Source organism: Amblyraja radiata, chromosome 2 (assembly GCF_010909765.2).
Source record: "Amblyraja radiata isolate CabotCenter1 chromosome 2, sAmbRad1.1.pri, whole genome shotgun sequence".
Classification (NCBI taxonomy): Eukaryota; Metazoa; Chordata; class Chondrichthyes; order Rajiformes; family Rajidae; genus Amblyraja; species Amblyraja radiata.
Window position 1 is genome coordinate 44,434,768 of NC_045957.1, and position 22,242 is coordinate 44,457,009.

General features: G+C 42.1%; 1 protein-coding gene across 2 annotated transcripts in view; it reads left to right on the top strand.

Moving 5' to 3' along the window:
* The window catches only part of vwde (von Willebrand factor D and EGF domains), a 175,078-nt gene that overhangs the window by 142,406 nt on the left and 10,430 nt on the right, over window positions 1-22,242 (top strand). Inside the window, exons 23-29 of one of the 2 annotated variants that reach the window (XM_033045672.1) lie at window positions 2,631-2,726; window positions 6,585-6,680; window positions 7,731-7,826; window positions 8,667-8,762; window positions 14,209-14,304; window positions 16,897-16,992; window positions 19,283-19,364. In XM_033045672.1, the coding sequence (XP_032901563.1) occupies window positions 2,631-2,726; window positions 6,585-6,680; window positions 7,731-7,826; window positions 8,667-8,762; window positions 14,209-14,304; window positions 16,897-16,992; window positions 19,283-19,320 (614 nt within the window). In that variant the 3' untranslated portion in view covers window positions 19,321-19,364. Of the gene's footprint in view, window positions 1-2,630; window positions 2,727-6,584; window positions 6,681-7,730; window positions 7,827-8,666; window positions 8,763-14,208; window positions 14,305-16,896; window positions 16,993-19,268; window positions 19,365-22,242 lie in introns of both variants that reach the window. The other variant, XM_033045662.1, reaches the window with a different exon arrangement.

Sequence of the window (22,242 nt, forward strand, 5' to 3'; positions counted from 1 at the left end):
AATCTGTTTATGGTTGAGGACCCTTCATCCGAACATTGCTGTAGGATACCAAAGAAAGACACAAAATGCTGGAGGTCAGGCAGCATCTCTGGAGAATATGGACAGGTGGTGTCTCGAGTCGGGACCCTTTGTTTGAAAAGAATAATCAGTTTTCAAAATTCTGGAAATGGAAAAAAGTTACAACAGTCATATAAACTGTCTTTTTGTAAATGTTGATTGATAATTATTGATCAAGATCCTGCTCTTCAAACTAGGGTCATGTGATCTTTAGCCTTGATCTATGAAAGCAGCTGAGGCCTCATTTAACATCTCACTTGATGAGTAGTTTAACTATTGGATCAAACCCTCCTGGTTTCTAGCCACTACAAAATTCTATTGCTGGAGTTACAACAACTATAAACTAATTAGCTGCTGGTGCTTAGGAGTATAAACCTACAAAATAAATAAAAATGGAGTAAATGTTGTAATGTTTAATTTTGTTTAGTTTAGAGGTGCAGTGCGGAAACAGGCCCTTCAGCTCACCGAGTCCGCACCAGTGATCCTCGCACATTAATACTATCCAACACACACTGGGGATAATTTAACATTTCACACCAAGCCAATTAACCTACAAACCTGTATGGTTTGGAGTGTGGGAGGAAACCGAAGATCTTGGAGAAAAGCAATGCAGGTCACGGGGAGAACGTACAAACTCCATACAGACAAGCACCCGTAGTCAGGATCGAACCCGGGTCTCTAGCAAAGTAAGGCAGTAGCTCTACCGCGATCCCACCGTGCCGCCCTTGAAGGTACATAGTTTGAGCAACATGTCCATATTGTGGTTGTATGCCGTAAGTTCAATTGGTGCAGGATAGTAGAAAATAAGGGAAAGTTCACCACAATCTTATCTCATCTGTAAGTAAATGATATAGAGATGAAGTTATCTTGTGTACAATGCACAGCATCTTGTTAGATTGTAGTACAGGTGCACAACCTTTTATCTGAAGATCCAAATAACTAAAATTGGCCAGCGGCCATTTTTTTTGGTCCTTGAAGAAAGGTCCTTGAAAACGTTTACCGAGGGCGGCCCGCAGAGGTGACAGCGGAACCTCCGGTCGGTCCTCGAAGAAAGGGGAACTAAATCCCCATTCATAAAAGAGAAGGTGAGGGTATATTGCGCGGGAGGGTTAATAATTGACAATATGCTGCTGCCTGCCCGCTGAGTTAAAAAGTTCCCACGGTAGACTCACGATACACAGTGTTTCGTGAGTCTTGCGTGGGAACTTTTTAACTCAGCGGGGCAGGCAGCAGCAGATTGTCGCTCGCTTCAGTTTCACCCCACCTACACCCCTCTGCTTCCCGGCCATGTGTGTGACCCCTTCCCTCCCCTCTCCAGCTCCCCGCCCATTGCACTGGCGCGGGGGCTTTGCACTGTCTTCACGTCGGCGATGCCAGCAGGTCAGTGCCAGTCACCGGAGACGTCAGGACCAACGGGACACCGACCCCCAGGCCCACTGCAAGCACGGAGATCCCAGAGACCCACAGCCAGCAGCAGCCCAGCCCCGTTCCAACTCCAGAGGAAAACTGCAAACTGGCCGGAGACGTCAGGACCACCAGAAGCCGTTCCCCGAGTTGCGCCCCCTCATCGGGACACCGACCCCCAGGCCCACTGCAAGCACGGAGATCCCAGAGACCCACAGCCAACAGCAGCCCAGCCCAGCCCCGCTCCAACTACAGAGGAACCTGGGTTGCGGATGACGGGGCGCAGCTTGGGGCGTCGTAGGGGCCCATCGGGGAGCGGGTTCCCGTTGGTCTTGACGTCTCCGGCCACCTGCCATCCTCCGGGAACTGTACCGCCCTTGCAGGAGAGTGGGGTTGTTTGCAGTTGCAGAGGGAGGGGGCAAGGGCGGTACCGTTTCCAGTCTCAGCTCCAGTCCAGGGGGGTGGCCGGAGACGTCAGGACCAACGGGACACCGACCCCCAGGCCCACTGCAAGCACGGAGATCCCAGAGACCCACAGCCAGCAGCAACTCCAGCCCAGCCCCGCTCCAACTCCAGAGGAACACGTAGGGGCAGAAGCTGATGGTGTGCAAGGTACGTCTTGTTCTTGGGGTGGCGGATGAGGGGGCGCAGCTCGGGCTGTGGGCATACTGCCACTTGTCGACGTAGCGGCCCATTGGGGAGCGGATTCCTCTGGAGGGGGAGGGGGTATTGTGCTGTTTGATCGCCCCCTGCTATCCCAGGGACAGGGAGACACAGCGGATTTTTAGACTGGTGGGCAATCACTTCCAAAGTTCTGCCCACACAGTCAGTACACCTCTCCTACACTGCATTTCATACAAACATTTATTCTTGAAGAAAAAACTACATTGAAGACTCAAACACGCGACCGAGTTTACTGCCGGGATCAAGGCGCAAACTCGCGACCTTGCGGATATGAGCCGAGCACTCTACCACTGAGCCAGCCATTAAAATCTACGCTAAAAAATTTCCATTCCGAAGACCGACAAATTCTGAATTACGAAAAGTGTCTGGTCCCAAGGCTTTCGGATAAAAGGTTGTGCACCTGTAATTGGTATTTTATTTTCACATATAACTTTGCTGATAGTCTGACCAATATACCAGTTTCATGTTTTTCTGTATCTCCAAAGCAATATGCCGACCTGACTGTAAAAATCATGGGAAATGCCAGAAACCCAATGTCTGTTATTGTCTGCCTGGATATGGAGGACCAATCTGTGATGAAGGTAATTTGAGGTACACATGGAACACTGAGAGAAGCATGTACTACAAATGCAATTATATATCACGTCTTGAATTTTGTATTGGTTGACTGTGCATGTTTTGATTTTACACGTGAGGTGCTTTAGTCTTAATTGGAAATTAGGTTCCACAATAATTTTAGCTAATTGCATTTCCTGCCCATTTGGTACTTTTAAATAAGATATGCATTAACTGAGGAAGGAAATATACCTGGCTAAAAAACATTGCACTTCAATTATGTTCTCCCAATCTCTCTTCCTCAGATGTAACATTAAAGAAATGTGCTCAGCTCAAATTGCAGTTTGCAGCTACAGTAACTGGAGATAAGGATGGAATCATTAGAGACGGTACACAGTTTGTAGCAGAGGCTAAGCATAATGCCTTCGGTCTTTCCAGCAATTAGTTGCAGGAAATTATATTTCTGTCAAGAATAAAAGTAAGACGAGCATTCTGACGAGCCAGACCTTTTGGGGAATGCTGTTGTCGTCTGTGTGTGCCAGAGGGTAGAATATAAATGAGGTCAATTAAAGAATCTGCAAGAAGGAATGGCAGATGCTGGTTTAAACCGAAGATAGACATAAAAAGTTGGAGTAACTCAGCGGTACAGGCAGCATCTCTGGAGAGAAAGAATCGGTGACGTTTCGAGTTAAGACCCTTCTTCAGACCAACACTTTTCCAAATTGGGTTTTGTTTAGAATTTGTTTTACAGAATCAGTGAAAAATTAATGTATTCTTAAATTATACTAAAATTGTTGAAGTAGACAATAGGTGCAGGAGTATGCCATTAGGCCCTTTGAGTCAGCACCGCCATTCAATGTGATCATGGCTATTCATCCACAATCTGTACCCCGTTCCTGCCTCCTCCCCATACCCCTTGATTCCGCTAGCCATAAGAGCTCTATCTAACTCTCTTTTGAATGCATCCAGTGAATCGGCCTCCACTACCTTCTGAGGTAGAGAATTCCACAAATGTGAAAACGTTTTTCCTCATCTCAGTTCTAAATGGCCTATCCTTTATTCTTAAACTGTGGCCCCTGGTTCTGGACTCCCCTATCATCGGGAACATGTTTCCTGCATCTAGCGTATCCAATCCCTTAATAATTTTATATGTTTCTATAAGAACCCCTCTCATCCTAAATTCTAGTGAATACAAGCTCAGTAGCTCCATTCTTTCATCATATGACAGTCCCACCAAATTAACCTGGTGAACCTACGCTGCATTCCCTCAATAGCAAGAATGTCCATCTTCAAATTAGGAGACCAGAACTGCACACGGCACTCCAGGTGTGGTCCCACCTGGGCACTGTACAACTGCAGAAGGACCTCTTTGCTCCTATACGCAACTCCTCTCGTAATGAAGGCCAACATGCCATTAGCTTTCTTCACTGCCTGTTGTACCTGCATACTTACTTTCAGTGACTGATGTACAAGGATACCCAGGTCTTGTTGTACTTTCCCTTTTCCTAACCTGACACCATTTAGATAATAATCTGCCTTCCCGTTCTTGCCACCAAAGTGGATAACCTCACATTTATCCACATTATACTGCACCTGCCCACTCACCCAACCTGTCCAAATCGCCCTGCATCTTCATAGCAGCCTCTTCACAGTTCACACTTCCACCCAGCTTTGTGTCATCTGCAAATTTTCTAATGTTACTTTTAATTCCTTCATCTAAATCATTATTGTATATTTAAATAGCTCCGGTCCCAGCACCGAGCCTTGCGGCAGCCCACTAGTCACTGCCTGCCATTCTGAAAGGGACCCATTAATCCCTACACTTTGTTTCCTGTCTGCCAACCAATTTTCTATCCATCCCTACCCCCAATACCATGTGCCCTAATTTTGCCCACTAATCTCCTATGTGGCACCTTATCAAAGGCATCCTGAAATTACAGGTACACTACATCCAATTCTCCCTTGTCCATTTTACTTGTTACATCCCTTTTGATGGATATGGTCTTAATTAAAATGGGTAGTTTCATTCTCTAGTGAACTTTCTGCCAGTTTTATAGAATTACATTATTCCCATTTCCTTATTGGTGTTAAAAGGGAACTGCTACTTTATCGCTAATTTATTTGAATGTAAATTTTAAAATAAATAAAAAATGTATTGCTGGGAGTATAGAACCATCTATCAAACATGATATCTATTCTGAACATGTGTAAACAAAATAATCCTGAGTGGCTGCATGCACTGAGACATCTTAATTGTAACATTTTCAGTTGAGTTGATGAACAGTGCTATGTAATGAATAATTTCTGCATAAAGTAAAAACCAAGATAACTAGAATTAATTGAAAAACACATGGATGCAATCCAGTAATGAGAAATAAATCAAATAATCTTTTGTGTTGCCCAAATCAGTAATATCATTGCCAATGTAGCATGAAATGACATGGCTATAAGATGCATGGTTTAACTCCTTGACCGTAATGAGCAGATCTCAATTGAGAATTCCCATTAGTGGGATATGCAGGGCAAAAAATAACCAAAGTCGTTGTTACTCGGGAGTTGCTGTTGGTAAAATGTGGACTATACTTGATGAGAATAAAATGTAGAAAAGGAACTGCAGAAGCTTTCCAGCTGTTATCAGGCAACTGAACTGTTTTCTCACCAATGAGAGAGCGGTCCTGACCTCCCATCTACCTCATTGAAGACTTTTGAAATATCTTTAATCAGACTTTGTGGCTTAGTTTGCTTTAAACGTTATACCCTTATCCCGTATCCGTACACTGTGGATGGCTTGATTGTAATCATGTCCAGTCTTTTCGCTGATTGGAGAGCACACAACAAAAGCTTTTCAATGTATCTCGGTACATGTGAAAATAATACATTAAACTGGTTTACAAAAAAAAGAATAACTCAGTGGGTCAGGTAGCATCTCTGGAGAGCATGGATAGGTGACATTTTGGGGCAGGACCTTTATTCATACTGTTTGACGAGAGGAATGGAAGCTGGAAGAGAGAAAGGTCAGGACAAGACCTGGAAGATAATATGTGGATATTCATGAAGTGTGTTTTTGATAGGCAAATGGTTAGAGCAAGGTCAGAGATGAAAAGACAGGAGGTGTGAGACAAAATGGTTGAAGAGTTGCAAATTGTGAAGGAATGTAGGTGGAAATGGAGGGGGGGGGGGGGGGGGGTTGAAAAGGATGCACCACCGGGGAGAAAAGGGGTTGGGGGAGAGGTTAGGGATGGGGTTTGGTTACTTAAAATTGGAAAATTCATTGTTACTTGAAATCCAATTGAGATAGAACTGGGAGGCTGTGAATCAGAGCTGACAGCCATGTGGCACAATACAATACAATGCAATACAATACGGTTTTATTCGTCACATTGCACATAAAGTGCAAGTGAAATGAATATGTCAGCAACGGTACAATGATAAAGAACACACAATACACAATAAAAATTTAACACAAACATCCAACACAGCATTCATCACTGTGGTGGAAGGCACAACATTTGGCCAGTCAAGATGTTGATGCAGAGTTTAATGTATTGATCTCCCAGAAAAAAATGATCCGCCAACTTGCATTGTATGAGTGCAGAATTGAAGAAGCTTTTAATTAAGGGACAGGAGAGATGTTTGCATTTTGGAAACTAGTGATGGGGACTTCAACCTTTTTGTCGATAATTCATCTCGGTCTGATCCTGGATCTCCTGTATGTCTAGAGGAAGTTTACCCATATCACCTGGGAGCTTAACTATGAAAGCAACTACTACCTGTCATATGATTAAACTGCAAGGGGATTTTGTTGTCATTGGAGAAGGTTGAGCAATATTTTAATGCAGATACAGGACATCGTTCACATACCATGTGATGTTCTTTGTTTGCAGTTTATTGTGAACCAGCATGCCAACATGGAGGAATATGTTTGGTTCGAAACCTCTGCACCTGTCCATATGGTTTTGTTGGACCACGATGTGAAACAAGTAAGAGACTTTCACTGCAATTTCAAGAAAAATGATTTTCTTTTGCTGTTATAATTTATAGTTTTTACACATTTAGCATAATATTTGGCAAGACATTAGTGTGCTCAGGGACCTGGTCATGTGCTGTACTTTTCTATGTTCTATGTAACAGAACAGAAAAAAGTAAATAGATTCCCAACTGGCTATAACAAAAAAGACAGAAGTTGGTTGCACATGGACTTGGATTAAAATAATGGAAATTACAAGGTAGATTCTTGGAGAATAAAGAAGTGCTGGTTTCTTTGCTTTACACATCGATTTGTCAGTATAAAATATATATCTGAGTACAGAGGGGTTCAAATTCTGAAGCTGGGTTGAGAAATGGAATAAGAAATTAATTGTCGACAAATAAGAATTTATGTGATCAAAGAAGAGGAACAAAAACACTCATGTTGATCTATAGGATATAGTATGAGGAGAGAATGTTGGTACAGCAGCAAACATCATTGAAATGTTTTGCATAGACAGTAGTTAAGGCAATTAGAATTCTGCAGTGTCTAGGTAATGGAAAATATATTACTGGATGTGACAATGAATTGAAATGGAATTGGTCTATATGTATTTCAGAATATATCTTCATTTTTAGTTCATGTATTACATAGAAATACCTTTGTTACAACGGACACTAGGAGTGCAAGGGGGTGTATGTTGGCGACTCCGGGGGAGAAGGAGGTGTTGGTGGAGCGGGGGGATCGGGTGGTGTGGCGGTGGGAAGAATGGGCTGAATGGCCTAATTCTTGGTCTTATGACACTAAAGTAGGTGATATTGTAGATAGCCTAGTTTAGGTAAATTGTGATAAAAAAATTACAGCAAGATGTTTAATGCTGATAAGGAAAGATAAATGTGTGGTATTGCATTTTGGAGGTCAAGTGCATGATCTACACACTTATGGCAGGCCTTGAGGAGTTGAAGACCAGAGGGATCCAGGAGTGCAGGTAAATATTTCCTTAAAAGAAGGCTCTCAGTTGTGCCTGGGATATCACTTACTAATTCATTCTTTATGTCTGCAGTGATTTGCAACAGGCATTGTGAAAATGGAGGTGAGTGTGTCTCTCCAGATGTCTGTCAGTGCAGATTAGGCTGGTATGGTCCAACATGTAACACAGGTAAGACCTGTTCCCATAATATTTCCTAATTTGCTGCTCCATTTTGCTTCCTGGTCCAGCTTTCTAAATCTTCCAATGGTCACATTTTTACAGTGATTTACACATGAGATTTAACAAATACAGTTGTATTTTATATTCACACTAATTTATACAATAACAAATGGAACTAACCATACATTCCCGCTGAGTTACTCCTGCATGTTATGTCTTATCTTCTGTGTAAACCAGCATCTGTAGTTCCTTCCTACCGATACAATTACAAACTTGATTCTCATAAAGGGCTCCATTAAAATATTTGACAGCAAAGTTAGCTTGCAAATTCATCCTTTAAAAAACAATTGTTGGTATACCTTCAGCAGAATCACTACAATGTGAAATAACATGGAATGATTTTCTGCTGCAGTTGCATGAATTAATTTTTCATCTAATCATCCAACTTGTAAATTTAGCCTTCAAAGGCCATGAAATTCCATGAGGAGTGTTTTCATTCAAATTCTTTCCTTTATTGAGAAAAATATTGAGCAGATTCTTGATTAACATTTTTTAAACTAACATTAAATTTGTCTCTATAATTTACCATACAGAGAGTAAAACATACGACAAAATAGTTGTAAACAATAAAAATGTATAAATGTTGATAAGGAAGAATTCTAGTGTATAACTTCATTCAGTTTCAGAAAATCCATACAATTATCGGGCTATTCTGAAACCCAGTACAATGTCCTCTTTATTGATTAAATCACTTCATTGTATCATGAAGATTTATGTGCATATTTTGATACTGTCATCAGCAATTCTCTTATCCTTCCCTTCTCTCTTCCTCTCTCTGAATTTCAACAGCTGTTTGCAGTCCTGTTTGCCTAAATGGTGGGACATGTATCAAACCCAACATCTGCATGTGTCCGAATGGATTTTTTGGATTGCAGTGCCAAAATGGTAACAGTTTAGAAACTCATTACTTGCTATGTGTATAAGGATTAAACTATACAAATCCACAATGTACAATTTGAATGTTTTTTCGGTCTGTGTAAAGGGAGGATGAAATGAGTGCACATGCAAAGTAACTAGATAGAAACCTTGGTAACTTAAATAGCAGATCAACAACTAATTAAATACAAACTGAAATAATCAGAGATTAATTTCCAAAGCTAAGCATGGCAGTGCATGGAAATCAAAGCAATTTGTGTCTAATCGCACCAGACCTTTGGGCTAATGGTCCAAGGATTCAAATCCTACTTTGGTAGCTGGAATGCTCAAATTCTCATATGAATCTGGAATAAAGTAGTAGAATCAATAAATGTGACCACAAATCTGCAGAATTGCATTTCCCTGATTTCAATTGTCCTTTAACAGAAGTATGCATTTCATGCTCATAAAGTCTGGACTTACTTGTGACTGGCTAAGCAGTATTGTGGTTGACTATTAATTGCCTCTGTCGTTGTAGACTGTTGTTGCAATACTATCTTATTTAAAGCAGCAGGATGTACACATGGTCTGGACCTATCATAAAGGAGCTTGCAAAAATACATTTGCCATGCCTGTCAAGACTCCCAGATGTGACCATCTGGCGCAGAATAACCCTTTCTTCATGCTGAGAACAGCCTCCTTTATGTTTGCTAATTTGATTACAAAGTGTGGAAGATGGACATTTATTGTCCATCCCTGATTATACTTGGGAGCATGGTTGGAAGTGCCACAGACACCAAGGAAGAAACAATAGGGTGTTTTAGATGTACACACCTTATGAAGGACACATGATTTCAAAACTTCTGTTGTTTTCTTTTGCTGATTTGTTTTCCTAAAGGTTCTTTCACAGTATTGTTGAGTATGGAGTTCCATACTCAACAAGTCGCGCCATCGGTGGGAGGCGCGACTTTCGTCAGCAGCGGCCTCTGCAGTCCGTCTGCGCTTTTATTATTTTATTATTTTATGTCTTATGTTTTAATGTAGTTTTTGTTATTTTTGTTGGGGCATGTGTGTGGGGGGGTGGGGGTGGTGTGGGGGGGTGGGGGTAACTTTTAAATCTCTCCCTGCACGGGAGACCCGACCTTTTCTTTGTCGGGTCTCCGTTGTCGTTGGGGCTGCAACGAGGAGCGGCCTCCAACAGGAAGACCGGGGGCTGTGGTGCCGACTACTCACCTCACCGTCGCGGAGCTGGCTGAGTCCAGAGCGGGTGGAGCTGTGGTGGACGCTGCTGCGACCCGACCCCCGGAGATTCGGTGGCTGCAACTGCGGGTCTGGCGGACAGTGACACCGGGAGCCCGCGGGTCCCTGGAGGGAGACCGCTTTTCAGGGCTTCCGCAACGGCGACTTCTCCCGCCCGAGTTGTGGGGTTGAAGAGCACCTGAGCGGGGCTTTACAGCACCGCCCCGCGCGGCTTGGAATGGCTGCGGGACTGCGAGCGCGCGCCGGGGGCTCTAACATCAAGACCCGGTGCGCGGCCTTGCATCACCCGGTGTGGCTTTAATTGCCGCGGGACAATTCGCCATCGCCCGCCGGGGGCTTTGACTTTGACTTTGACTCTGACATCGGGGGGGAGAGTGCAGTGGAGAGATAAGTTTTTTTGGCCTTCCATCACAGCAATGTGATGGATGTTTATGTAAATTATGTTGTGTCTTGGGTCTATTTGTTTGTAATGTATGGCTGCAGAAACGACATTTCGTTTGGACCTCAAGGGGTCCAAATGACAATAAATTGAATTGTATTGTATTGTATTGTATTGTATATTTGGGCCTGGCAGTGCCGAAGAAATAGTGATATATTTCCATGTGCAGAGAGCCTGCAGGAGGCGGTGTCTTCTATGCCAGTTGCTTTTAGATGGTAGAGCCTGGGGATGTTGCAGATGTTATTAAGCAGCATTAGTGATTAACTTTGCACTATGCAGTGGCATTCAGAGTGGATTGTTTGGCTGCTTTTTCCTGGACAATGTCAAACCTATTGCACAACATTGGATCTGTACTAATTCATATGAATGGCTAGTTTTCCATAGCAGCTTGACTTGTGCCTTGGATGTGGCAGAGGGCGTTGGGGTGTCAGGGGCTAAATCACTTGCCTCAGAAAATTCATCTTCTGATTTGCTCGGAGCTACTATACGTAGATTATTTATTGATTACAATACGGAAGGTCATTTAACAGAGCAGTCCCATCAGTCTCATTCCTGCCACTTCATTAATCTGGATCACTGCAATTTATTTGCTCTCATGGGCTCCTTTCGGTTGTTTTGCCACATCCATTCAATTAGTCTACCAATATATCTTTGGTATGTAGGAAGAGACTAAAACCCTTGGTAGAAATTTACACAGTGGCAAGAAGAATGCACACACACTCTGCGAGACCTAGATCACAATTAAACCTAGGTCTATGAAACTGTGATTTAGTTATTTTTTAGATCAACAATGGTGAATGACAGATGATGATGCCATACAATGTCAATATGGTCAGATTTTATATTTGAAGATGTTTCTTACCTAGAACCTATGTTGCTTGATTGGTGCTTACCACTTACCAGCTTTAGCCTGAATGTTTTGCTGCATGTGGGCACAGCTTCGTTATCTGAGGAGTTATGGAACTGAATCCTATATTCATCAGCAAACATCTCCACCACTGGGAGAATGAATACCATTCATGTTCAGTTTTTAGTTTAGAGATACAGGCCGTTCGGTCTACCGAGTCCGTGCCGACCAGTGACCCACGCATACTTACACTATCCTACACACACGAGGGACAATTTACAATTAAACCAAGCCAATTAACCCTACCAACCTGTACATCTTGGGAGTATGGGAGAAAACCGGAGAACCTGGAGAAAACCCACACAGCTCACGGGGAGAACGTACAAACTCCGTACAGACAGCACCCATGGTCAGGATTGAACCTGGGTCCTTGGTGCTGTAAAGCAGCAACTCTACCGCTGTGCCACTGTGCCACCCCTTAACAACGTGAGGTAATTGGGCCTGAGAAACTCTAAAATATGTTTTTATGCTTGCATAAAAATTGCATGTGGTTGCCAAGAGTGATATCACCTGTAATAATTCGCAACAACCACTTCACTTATCTTCAGTATGGGTTCTGACAGGCCTGTTATGTTTACATAAATGTCTCTAACCATGTTCCTTAGTCCTAAAATTGACTCCAGCCTTCAAGGATTTTGCACTATTTCCCATTAACTTCAGTTTTATTGGGAATCGTCATTGCTATTTTGTTCTCGATCCACATTTGGCTGATCTATGGAACGTAACACTTTTGTCCATTTCTGGGTCAAGACTGTAATGAAATCCAGAGCTAAACGGCCTTGCCAGAACTCATAGAGAACATAAGTGAAGTGGTTGTTGGTGACATCACTCTTGGTGACAACCTGCATTATTTTGCTGATGATTAAAAGCTTGTGTGATACGGTGGTAGTGGGCCGGAATTGTTTTGCATTTTGTGGCAGTCCACATCTAGAAAGTTGTCCACATTTTGGGGTAGATGCCAGTGCTGTAACTATGTTCCTGAAACTATTTGTTCTGGCTCAGAGTTGGGGAATCAAAGGACATGGGTTTAATTTGAGAGAAAAGATTTAATAGGAACCCAAGGGAATACCTTTTCACAGGGATAGCTGAGCATATGGAACGAGCTGCCAGATCAGGTAGTTGAGGGAGGTACATGAACAGGAAAGGTTCAGAGGGATATGGGCCTGACACGGGCAGATGGGACTAATATAGATGGCGCATCTTGGTCTGCATGGGTAAATTGGGCCAAAGGGCCTGTTTCCTGGCAGTATGAATCTATGGCTGCTGCACATTCTAGAGTACAATTCCTTGACACAGTTATCAAAGTGCTTTTTCTGGACATCTTCCGAAGTGAATTCAGTTGGCTTGAAGACTGTTTTTTGTAATTGTGCTGACTTTAGCTGATTACCATAATCTGCTGATGCATAAATGGAAAAGGTAAAGGGCCTGTCCCACCAGCATGCGATTGCATGCGTTTAGCGCGACCAAACGTGGTCACGAGGCGTACGGCCTCGCGGGGCCGGTCCCACTTCAATCGGCGAAGGCGTATGGAGTTGTGCGGGGCTGGTCCCGACATCGTGCGGGGCTCCAAAAATCTTGCACTGTCCGAAAATCCCGCGCGCCAACGGCCTGTCGGCCCGCAGGCGCATTGAGGGTGTACGCAGCATCTCAACGTCGTACGCAGCGTCTTACCGGCGTACGCCTAGCGCGTGGCGTTGCGCAATGACGCATGCTGGTGGGACTTAAGTCCTTGGCATTTGAGGCCCCCTTCTGCCAGAAGTGCTCAATGAATGATTTATCTTGGATTACTTCTGAGATATTGACAGAAAGAGAAGCTATTATTTTGTTCATTCGATTTATTCCATGTATTGTAATACAAAGAAACAAATACCGGTGATATTTTCTTTGAAAATGAGGAAAGAGCAGAGGTGTTTAATTAATATGTTGGACCAGTTTTTAAACTGAGTTTAAAAGCAGGGCTAAAAGATAAGTGGAGGCATTACTAATGGAGCAAAATATTGAATAAAAAAAGATCAAAAGCAATTGTGCTGGTAGCAATTTATTACAGAATAGGAAAGGGAGAACTGAGATACTCTCAAATCCCTGACTTTGATCATCTACAAAGACAAAGACAGCAAGCTTATGGGAAAGGCATCTCATTTAATTTCCCATTCAAACGGCACAGCATTCTGACTTGGAAATATATAGATTTAATTTTTGTTGGTGGGGGAAATATCAAGGAATTCCTGATGAAATGAAGGCAGTACCTTGCTTTTTTGACAGTAGTTCACCATCTGTTCAAGGACAATTAGCAAAGGGAATAAATGCTGGTCTTGTCAGTGACACCTAGATCCTGTAAATAGATGGAAAAGACTGCTGTAATTTTCAATGGTCTTTGTAAATTGGAATTGAGACCAAGGAATTGTCACGTGTTAATCTCTATTTTATTAAAGAACAAAAACTTGGAAATTGTAGTCCCGTTAATCTTTGTACATTGTCATTAAAATGTTATACCTAATCTTACAAGTCTCTGTAACTCGTGAAGAACCTCATTTTAAACCCAGTCTGTTTGCAGGAATAGGTTGTGTGAAATTACTTCCTCTGCTGCACTCTTTATTGCTAAGGTTGAATAAGCTATTGCCATCACAAGAACATTCTTTCTTTACCAATGTTTCAATATTTCTATATTTATGGTGAACTAAATTCTCCCAGATTATATCACCAAAGGCTATGTATTGTTAAGCTTCAAAACCAGCCATTTCTGTAAATGTGTATTTCTTAGGATATTTCTTTATAAATACTGTACATTTATTAGACAAACATTATTGAAACCACGTTTCTTATTGCTCTTCAATACGCAAGATTAAACAATGTTTAAACTTTTTTTTTAGCAATTTGTATGCCGCCTTGCAAGAATGGTGGTCATTGTATGAGAAATAATGTCTGCTCGTGTCCTGATGGCTACACAGGAAAAAGATGTCAGAAAAGTATGCGATGTGTTAAGTATTATCCCTTTCTAATAATATGATATAGTATCTGACCCCATTCATTTAATCTATTGCATACTTTGGGGCCTTTCAAATACTTTCCCATTATATCCAAAATGGGAGGTCTAGAATACTTGTAAATCCTTTTCTCCAGAAATGTTGTCTGACCCACTGAGTTACTCCAGCTTGGGGTAACTTAAAAAGCTGGATCTATTTGCAAATTCAGGAATGAGAACATCTCGCATGAGGAGAGGGGTAAAGTGACTTGAAAAATAAGAGCCATCATTTCCAAATAATCATATCAAATTAGCCAGAATTATTTTTAGCAATTCAGCAACTGTTTTTTGATCTATTAAAAGAATATATTTTGGCCGGGTATTTATTTCTTCATTTTATCATTTTTAGTTTGCCAACCCTTGTTAAATTGCAATATTTACACATACATAGTATAGAAGACAGGATATCAAATCCCCCTGATGCCTATATTATACTCATGAGAGTTCTGCCTTCTGTTGAGAGAAGCAGAACCCAGCAGTTAATACTCGAGAATAATCGAACAGCTCTGAATTAATTTGTATTGCCACATCCAGAGATGTACGGATATTTTAAAATCATGTTTTCTTGCATTAACTACCGTGCCAGCACAATGTTCTTATTTGCATGTAATGAGGCAGCCATATACATACCTACAGTGTAACAGCATTTACTGCGATAGTTATGTACCACTGAAATGGCTATTATAATTGGCTAATTTCTCAATATTAAGATTTTTGATTAAGCGCAATGATTAGTGTAATTGGAAACATTGTACGTACAGTTTGTGGCATTTTTGTACAACTCTCGTGTGGGTAAAGATGAATGAGCTTGAACTTAATAGGATAAAATTTTAAAGTGGAATATGTCACAGCCTGCAGAGATACAAAATGTTGAAAAATGAGGTAGACTAGAGAACCTGAAATTGTTAATTTGTCAATGAAAACTGTAGCCAAGTGAGCTTTGTTCTTTCAATTTTTTGTTTCATCGCCATAGAAATGAGTCAGGGGGTGAATATGCCATTGTCATCCCACATTTTAATCTTGGGCAGAAAGCTGCTGGCTGAAAGTTTATGTATTTTTGTTCATTATATCATTCATCATATAGGACGTGTGTTTTACACTCCAATGCTTTGAAATTAGGGCGCTTAGCTCTCTTGCTTTATCTGCACATCTTATATAAATGTAATTTTGCACATGGCTGTGAGATAAGGTCCCTTTGTGATGAAATTCCCAGCCAGTATGAAATTGGACACACCATTGCAAGATATTTATTGCACTTTATGCTTTAATCTCTGCAAATTGAAGAGCCCGTACTACATTTTAAAAGTTCCATTGGTACTTTAAAGCTGGGCATTTCTAAATGCATCTTGTAGTGTAGATTAAATATAATTGTATTATTGCAATATTCCAATCTAGATTACACTTAGTTCTGTGCATGGAATTAACCGTGACTATTCAGAACTGGGTTACGAATAGGAGACACAGAGTTGTGGTGGAAGGACAATATTCAAGGTGTAGGTCTGTGACCAGTGGAGTTCTGCAGGGATCTGTGCTGGGACCTGTTCGAGATATACAGTAAACCCTCACAATTACAAGCCTCTATATAACAGATTTCAGTTATGGCGGACCAAGGCATCCAATTCACGGTGGCAGTTGGCGGGCATTGCACAGCTCAGGGCTGGGACGAGGAAAGGTGGCAGCAGGGAGAGCGAGTTCCCGGGTGTTGGATGCAGGCGCAACGTGCGTCGCTGCATATGTATCGCCGTGGTAACGCGTGCTTTGGTCGCCCGGTTATAGCATGTGTCCATCGTTGCACCCCCTCCCCATTTCCACCAGGTTACCCCATGAGCTGGTGCCTCGGGGCATACTTCCCGATGCGAGAGCAGAGAGCGCGAGCAGAATGAGAACCAAGCCTATCCCTGGCGAACCACATACTCAAAAAGAGTACAATGTGTCAGAGGTTACGGGGAGAAGGCAGGAGAATGGGGTTAGGAGGGAGAGATAGATCAGCCATGATTGAATGGCGGAGTAGGCTTGATGGGTCGAATGGCCTAATTCTACTACTATCTCTTATGATATTAGGAATGATGGATGAAGCATATTTTGAATCATCTCAAGTTAGTAGATTGAGGATTTGGATGAATATGTCACTGTCTTTACATTTCCCAATCTGATGTGTCTCAGACGTTTGCAGTACTGAACCTAAGCAGAAGGGTCCAAACAGCTGTTCCCTTCATTTCTCGCCTCACCAACGTTACTTGACGTCTCTGAAGATTTAACTCTTGGAACAGCTTTAGTAAATCTTCAGTAGTTTTTTTGATTTGTATTGTGCAGCTAACTCCAGAATCCATCATATTCTAATCCAGTAAACCTTATAAATAGAATCTTGAGCAGCTTCATCATTCCCATTCCACTCAATTGATCAGGAAGGGTGAAACTATGCTGCAGTTAATTTCAATTCTGCCAGTTGCTGCTGGGCTCCCTCCCTCATCACACTGCCTTTACTAATAATAGGCAGTCTAATGTTCTTCTAAATTATGCATTCTTTTTCATGTAGGTGTCTGTGAGCCAATGTGCATGAATGGAGGAAGGTGTGTGCATCCCAATGTCTGCTCTTGTATGTCTGGCTGGAGGGGGAAAGGATGCAACATACGTAAGTCAGACTTTTAGTCAAGGGCCTGTCCCACTTACGTTTCCTTGGCACGCAAATTACGCAACCTGGTGGTCGCGTTGAGGCGCACGGACATCGTATGGCCGCACGGGGCCGGTCCCACTGAGAAGCGCGGAGTGGTATGTAGTTGCAGACCAAAGACCCTGTCGTGACGCAATGTCTCACCTCCAACAGCAGCAGAAGTAAAAGGGGGGGGGGGGGGCGGAGGGTTTGCATAGTTAGACAATAATTATAATACCTGCACAGAGAAAGGATATCAGAGAAGGCTACTTCAATTAGGCCATATGGATCGAGGTCTGATATAAAATGAGTGTTGTCTCTTTGTTAGGAGTGTATTACAGATCTCTCAACAGTCATCAGGACATGGAGAAATGGGTGTGAAGGAAAATAGCCAGGAGATGCCATAAAAGTACGGGTTGGAGGCACAGAAGACTGCAAATGCTGGAAGTGTTGGAAAAACTCAGCCAGCATCTGGGAAAGGAATAAATGGGTGATATTTCAAATCAGGTCCATTCTTCAAAAGAAAATGGTTGGTGTATGGGAGGGGGGGGAAGAAATTTCATTTTTCCCGAATGTTAACTGAGAGTGGTAAAGGTGATGTATGGTATTCTTACCTTCATCAGTCAGAAAATTATTGTGAGAAGTTCTGGTCACCCCTTTACAGGAAGGATTGAGGTTTTGGAGAGGCCTTAGAAGAGATTTAACAGATGCTGCCTCGAATAGAAGGTCTTAGCTATTAGGATAGGTTGTAAAAACCTAGATTGTTTTCTCTGGAACACCAGAGGTGAGGGTATGACCTAATAAAAGTGTGGACAAAATTATGAAAAGGAAAGATAGGGTGGGGAGCAAGAACCTTTTTCATCAAGGTGGAAATGTCGAGGACTAAAAGCAGAGCTTTAAGGTCAAAGGGGGAAAAGTTTAATGATGAAGTGTAGGCAAGTTTAAAACAAAACACACTGAGCAGTGGGTGCCTGAAAGATGCAGCTAGGTGTGGTGGTGGAAGCAGGTAGGATAGTGACACTTAAGTGGCTTTTTGATAACACATGGATGTGCAGGGAATGGACGACTATGGAAAGTGCAACAGTAGAGGAGATCAACAACATAATGTTCAGTATGGTAATTGTGAGCTTTGCCCATACAGCAAGAAAACAAGCCCTTCGACCCACCGATCACTGGTCACTCCACACACTAGCACCATCCTACACATTAGGAATAATTTACTACTTTTCCAGGTCAATTAACTTTCAAACCTGGACATCTTTGGATTGTGGGAGGAACCAGAGCACCCAGAGAAAGCCCACACGGTCACAGGGAAAATGTACTAACTCCATACATACAGCACCTTTAGTCAGGATCAAACCCAGGTCTCTGGCGCTATAAGACAGCAATTATACCACTGCGCCACCCTCGAGGAGCTGAAAAGCTTGTTCCTATGCTACGCAGTTTGATTCTCTGTATATTTTAAAGTGGTTGTGGGAGAGGATAGGGATGGAGCAATAATAAAGGTCTTAAATTGGGGGCACAGCAATTTTATTAACATCTGGCAAATGTAGACCAATAACATCTGCTAGCAGGCAAGTCTACATTTGCAGTGGGAAACGTTCAAAGGAGTAATAACAGGTATTCAAAGCCAACATATTCCTTAAGGGCAAACGATGGGGTAACAAGTATAGAGGCCTGCATGTCAAGGGATATTGAGGGTTGGACTTTAGGGCACAGGTTTATGGTGAGAGGGGAAAGATATAATAACCAAAAGAGATTTTTTTTCACATAGATGGTGGTACTTGTATGTAATAACCTGCCAGAAGAAATGATTGAGGCAGGTACAAGAAATGCATTTAGAAAGACATTTGGACAGATCCATGGACAGGAAATGTTTGGAAGGATAAGTTAACAAATGGAAACATCCTTGGTGGGCATCTTTATTAGCATTGCCAGGTTGGTTCAAAAGGCCTGGTTTTGAGCTGTATGATTCGGGCACATACAAATAACTGGACTTTGTGTCACAGACAATTGTGATAAGGGGCACAATCTACAAACATAACCCCCCCCCATTGCAATATGGAGGTCACCCATAAAGCACATCTAGCATCACTGACTGAATGAACTTCTCAGCGTGCCACTTTAAACCTTGTTTTCAAATGCAAGCACCAGATTATCTTTACATTTGTATCACTTTGCTTACCATATATTTAAATTCACATATTTTGAAGTACCATATGTAAGAATCCATCTTTTATTTTCTTGTGGTAATTTAGCTGTCTGTATACAGAAGTGCAAGAATGGAGGAGAATGCATCGGACCCAGTAATTGTCATTGCCTGCCTCGATGGGAAGGTCTACAGTGTCAAATACGTAAGTCCACTTTCATTAAAATTTCCCCTTTCATATTGGTTTGTATATTATGACAATGCTTTCAAGGTGAACGTCAGGATTTTTCCACAAATGCCATGTGAATTTACATGCCTTTTTTTTTGATGATTTCACCAGGATAATGTCTTTTTCACGATCAAGTGCCTAAATCAGCCTTTTTTTGCCGTTTTGCTAAAAGGTCATGCTATTTTCTCTAGTTGTACCGTGATTACAATGACATTTTCTATGTTAACACATTAATATTAATGTTATTATTAACATGTTAACATAGTATAACTTACAAGAAAACTTCCACCACTGGGGTGAAACCGGGGTTGCCACCATCAGTCATTCATTCGTGCCGCTGCCCACTAGTTCAGTCTTCTCTAAGCCTTGTCCATTTTCCTAGTTACATCTTCAAAAAATTCCAGAAGATTAGTCAAGCATGATTTCCCCTTCGTAAATCCATGCTGACTCGGACCGATCCTGTTACTGCTATCGAAATGTTCGGATATCTCATCTTTTATAATTGACTCCAGCAGCTTCCCCACCACCGATGTCAGGCTAACTGGTCTATAATTCCCTGTTTTCTCTCTCATGCCTTTCTTAAAAAGTGGGATAACATTAGCTACCCTCCAATCCACAGGAACTGATCCTGAGTCTATAGAACATTGGGAAATTATCACCAATGCATCCACGATTTCTAGAGCCACTTCCTTAAGTACCCTGGGATGCAGACCATCAGGCCCTGGGGATTTATCAGCCTTCAGTCCCATTAGTCTATCCAACACAATTTCCTGCCTAATGTGGATTTCCTTCAGTTCCTCCGTCATCCCAGATCCTCTGGCCACTACTATATCAGAAATATTGTTTGTGTCCTCCTTAGTGAAGACAGATCCAAAGTACCTGTTCAACTCATCATCTGCCCTTGTTCCCCATAATAAATTCACCTTTTTCGGTCTTCAAGGGTCCAATTTTGGTCTTAACTATTTTTTTCCTCTTCACATACCTAAAGAAGCTTTTACTATCCTGCTTTATATTCTTGGCTAGCTTCATACTTCATCTTTTCTTCCCATATTGTCTTTTTGGTTATCTTCTGTTGTTCTTTAAACATTACCCAATCCTCTTGCTTCCCGCTCATCTTTGCTACTTCGCTTGTACTTCTTCGCTTTAAATTTTATACTGTCCCTGATGTCCCTTGTCAGCAATGGTCGTCCCTTTCTCCCCTTGGAATCTTTCTTCCTCCTAGGAATGAACTGATCCTGCACCTTCTGTATTATTCCTAGAAACACCTGCCATTTTTGTTCCACTGTCATCCCTGCTAGTGTATCTTTCCAGTCAACTTTGGCCAGCTCCTCCCTCATGGCCCCATCGTCCCCTTTATTCAACTACAACACTGACACCTCCGATCTACTCTTCTCCCTCTCCAATTGTAGATTAAACTTGGCCATGTTAAGGTCACTGCCTTCTAATGGCTCATTAACCTCGAGGTCCTTTATCAAATCCGTTTCATTACATAACACTAAATCCAGAATTGCCTTCTCCCTGGTAGGCTCCAATACAAGTTGTTCAAAGAATCCATCACAAAGGCATTCTACAAAGTCCTTTTCTTGGGGTTCAGTACCAACCTGATTTTCCCAGTCTATCTGCATGTTGAAATCTCCCATAACAACCACAGCCAATTGCTACATGCCAATTTTAACTCTTGATTCAACTTGCACCCTATGACCAGGCTACTGTTTGAGGGCCTGTAGATTAGTACCATTAGGGTCTTTTTACCCTTATAATTCCTTAGTTCTATCCATACTGACTCCACATCTCCTGTTTCAATGTCACCCCTTGCAAGGGTCTGAATTTAATTCCTCACCAGCAGGGCCCCCTCTGCCCACCTGTGTCTTTTCGATAGGAGGTATACCCTTCAATATTCAGTTCCCAGCCCTGGCCCTCTTGCAGCCAGGTCTCAGTAATTCCCACAACATCATAGTTGCCAGTTTCTAACTGAGCCTCAAGCTCGTCCACTTTATTCTTTATACTTCGCGCATTCATATACAGCACTTTGACCTCCGTATTCACTTCCCCCCTCGCGCCGCTTGTAATTGGCCCTGAGCTTAATCTGTTGTTCATTCTCGAGCTTTCCTTCCCATTAATTCGAGAATCTTTTGTAATTTTTCCTGTAGTCACTTCCCCTTCAATTCCATCTTTATACTCCCAATTTGTCACTCCCTCCCCCCCACTATTTAGTTTAAATCCATACGTGTAGCCCTAGCAAACCTGCCTGCCAGAATGTCGGTCCCCTCCAGTTAAGTTTTCGAGTGATCTGTGCAAGGCATTCATTGATGCTGGAATTCCACTGTAGAAATTGGAAAACAAATCTCTCAGAGGTTTTTTAGAGAAATACACGGAGGAACATATACCAAACGAGTCAACATTACGGAAAAATTATGTTGACAGCAACTTCAACATTGTTGTGCAGAAAATTAGAGATGAAGTTGCACGCAACAAAATATGGATCTCAATAGACAAGCCAACCGATGCTGTGGGGAGATATTTTGCCAATGTGGCCATCGGTACACTGGAGGCAGGTCAACCATCAAAGGAGTATTTGTTGACATCGGAAGTATTGGAGAAGTCAAACAGCTCAACTATTGTTCAGTTGTTTACATCTTCACTTACTGTACTTTAGCCAGAAGGTATAAAACACGAGAATGTTCTTCTGTTTGTGGCAGTTTTATTCCCCAAAATGTTGCATTTGACATGCTTAGCTCAAGGACTTCATAGAATTGCCAAGCACATACGTAGCTTGTTTCCAAATGTCGATTGCCTAGTTTCCAATGTCAAGAAAATCTTCCTCAAAGCACTGTCACTTGTGCAGTTGTTCAAG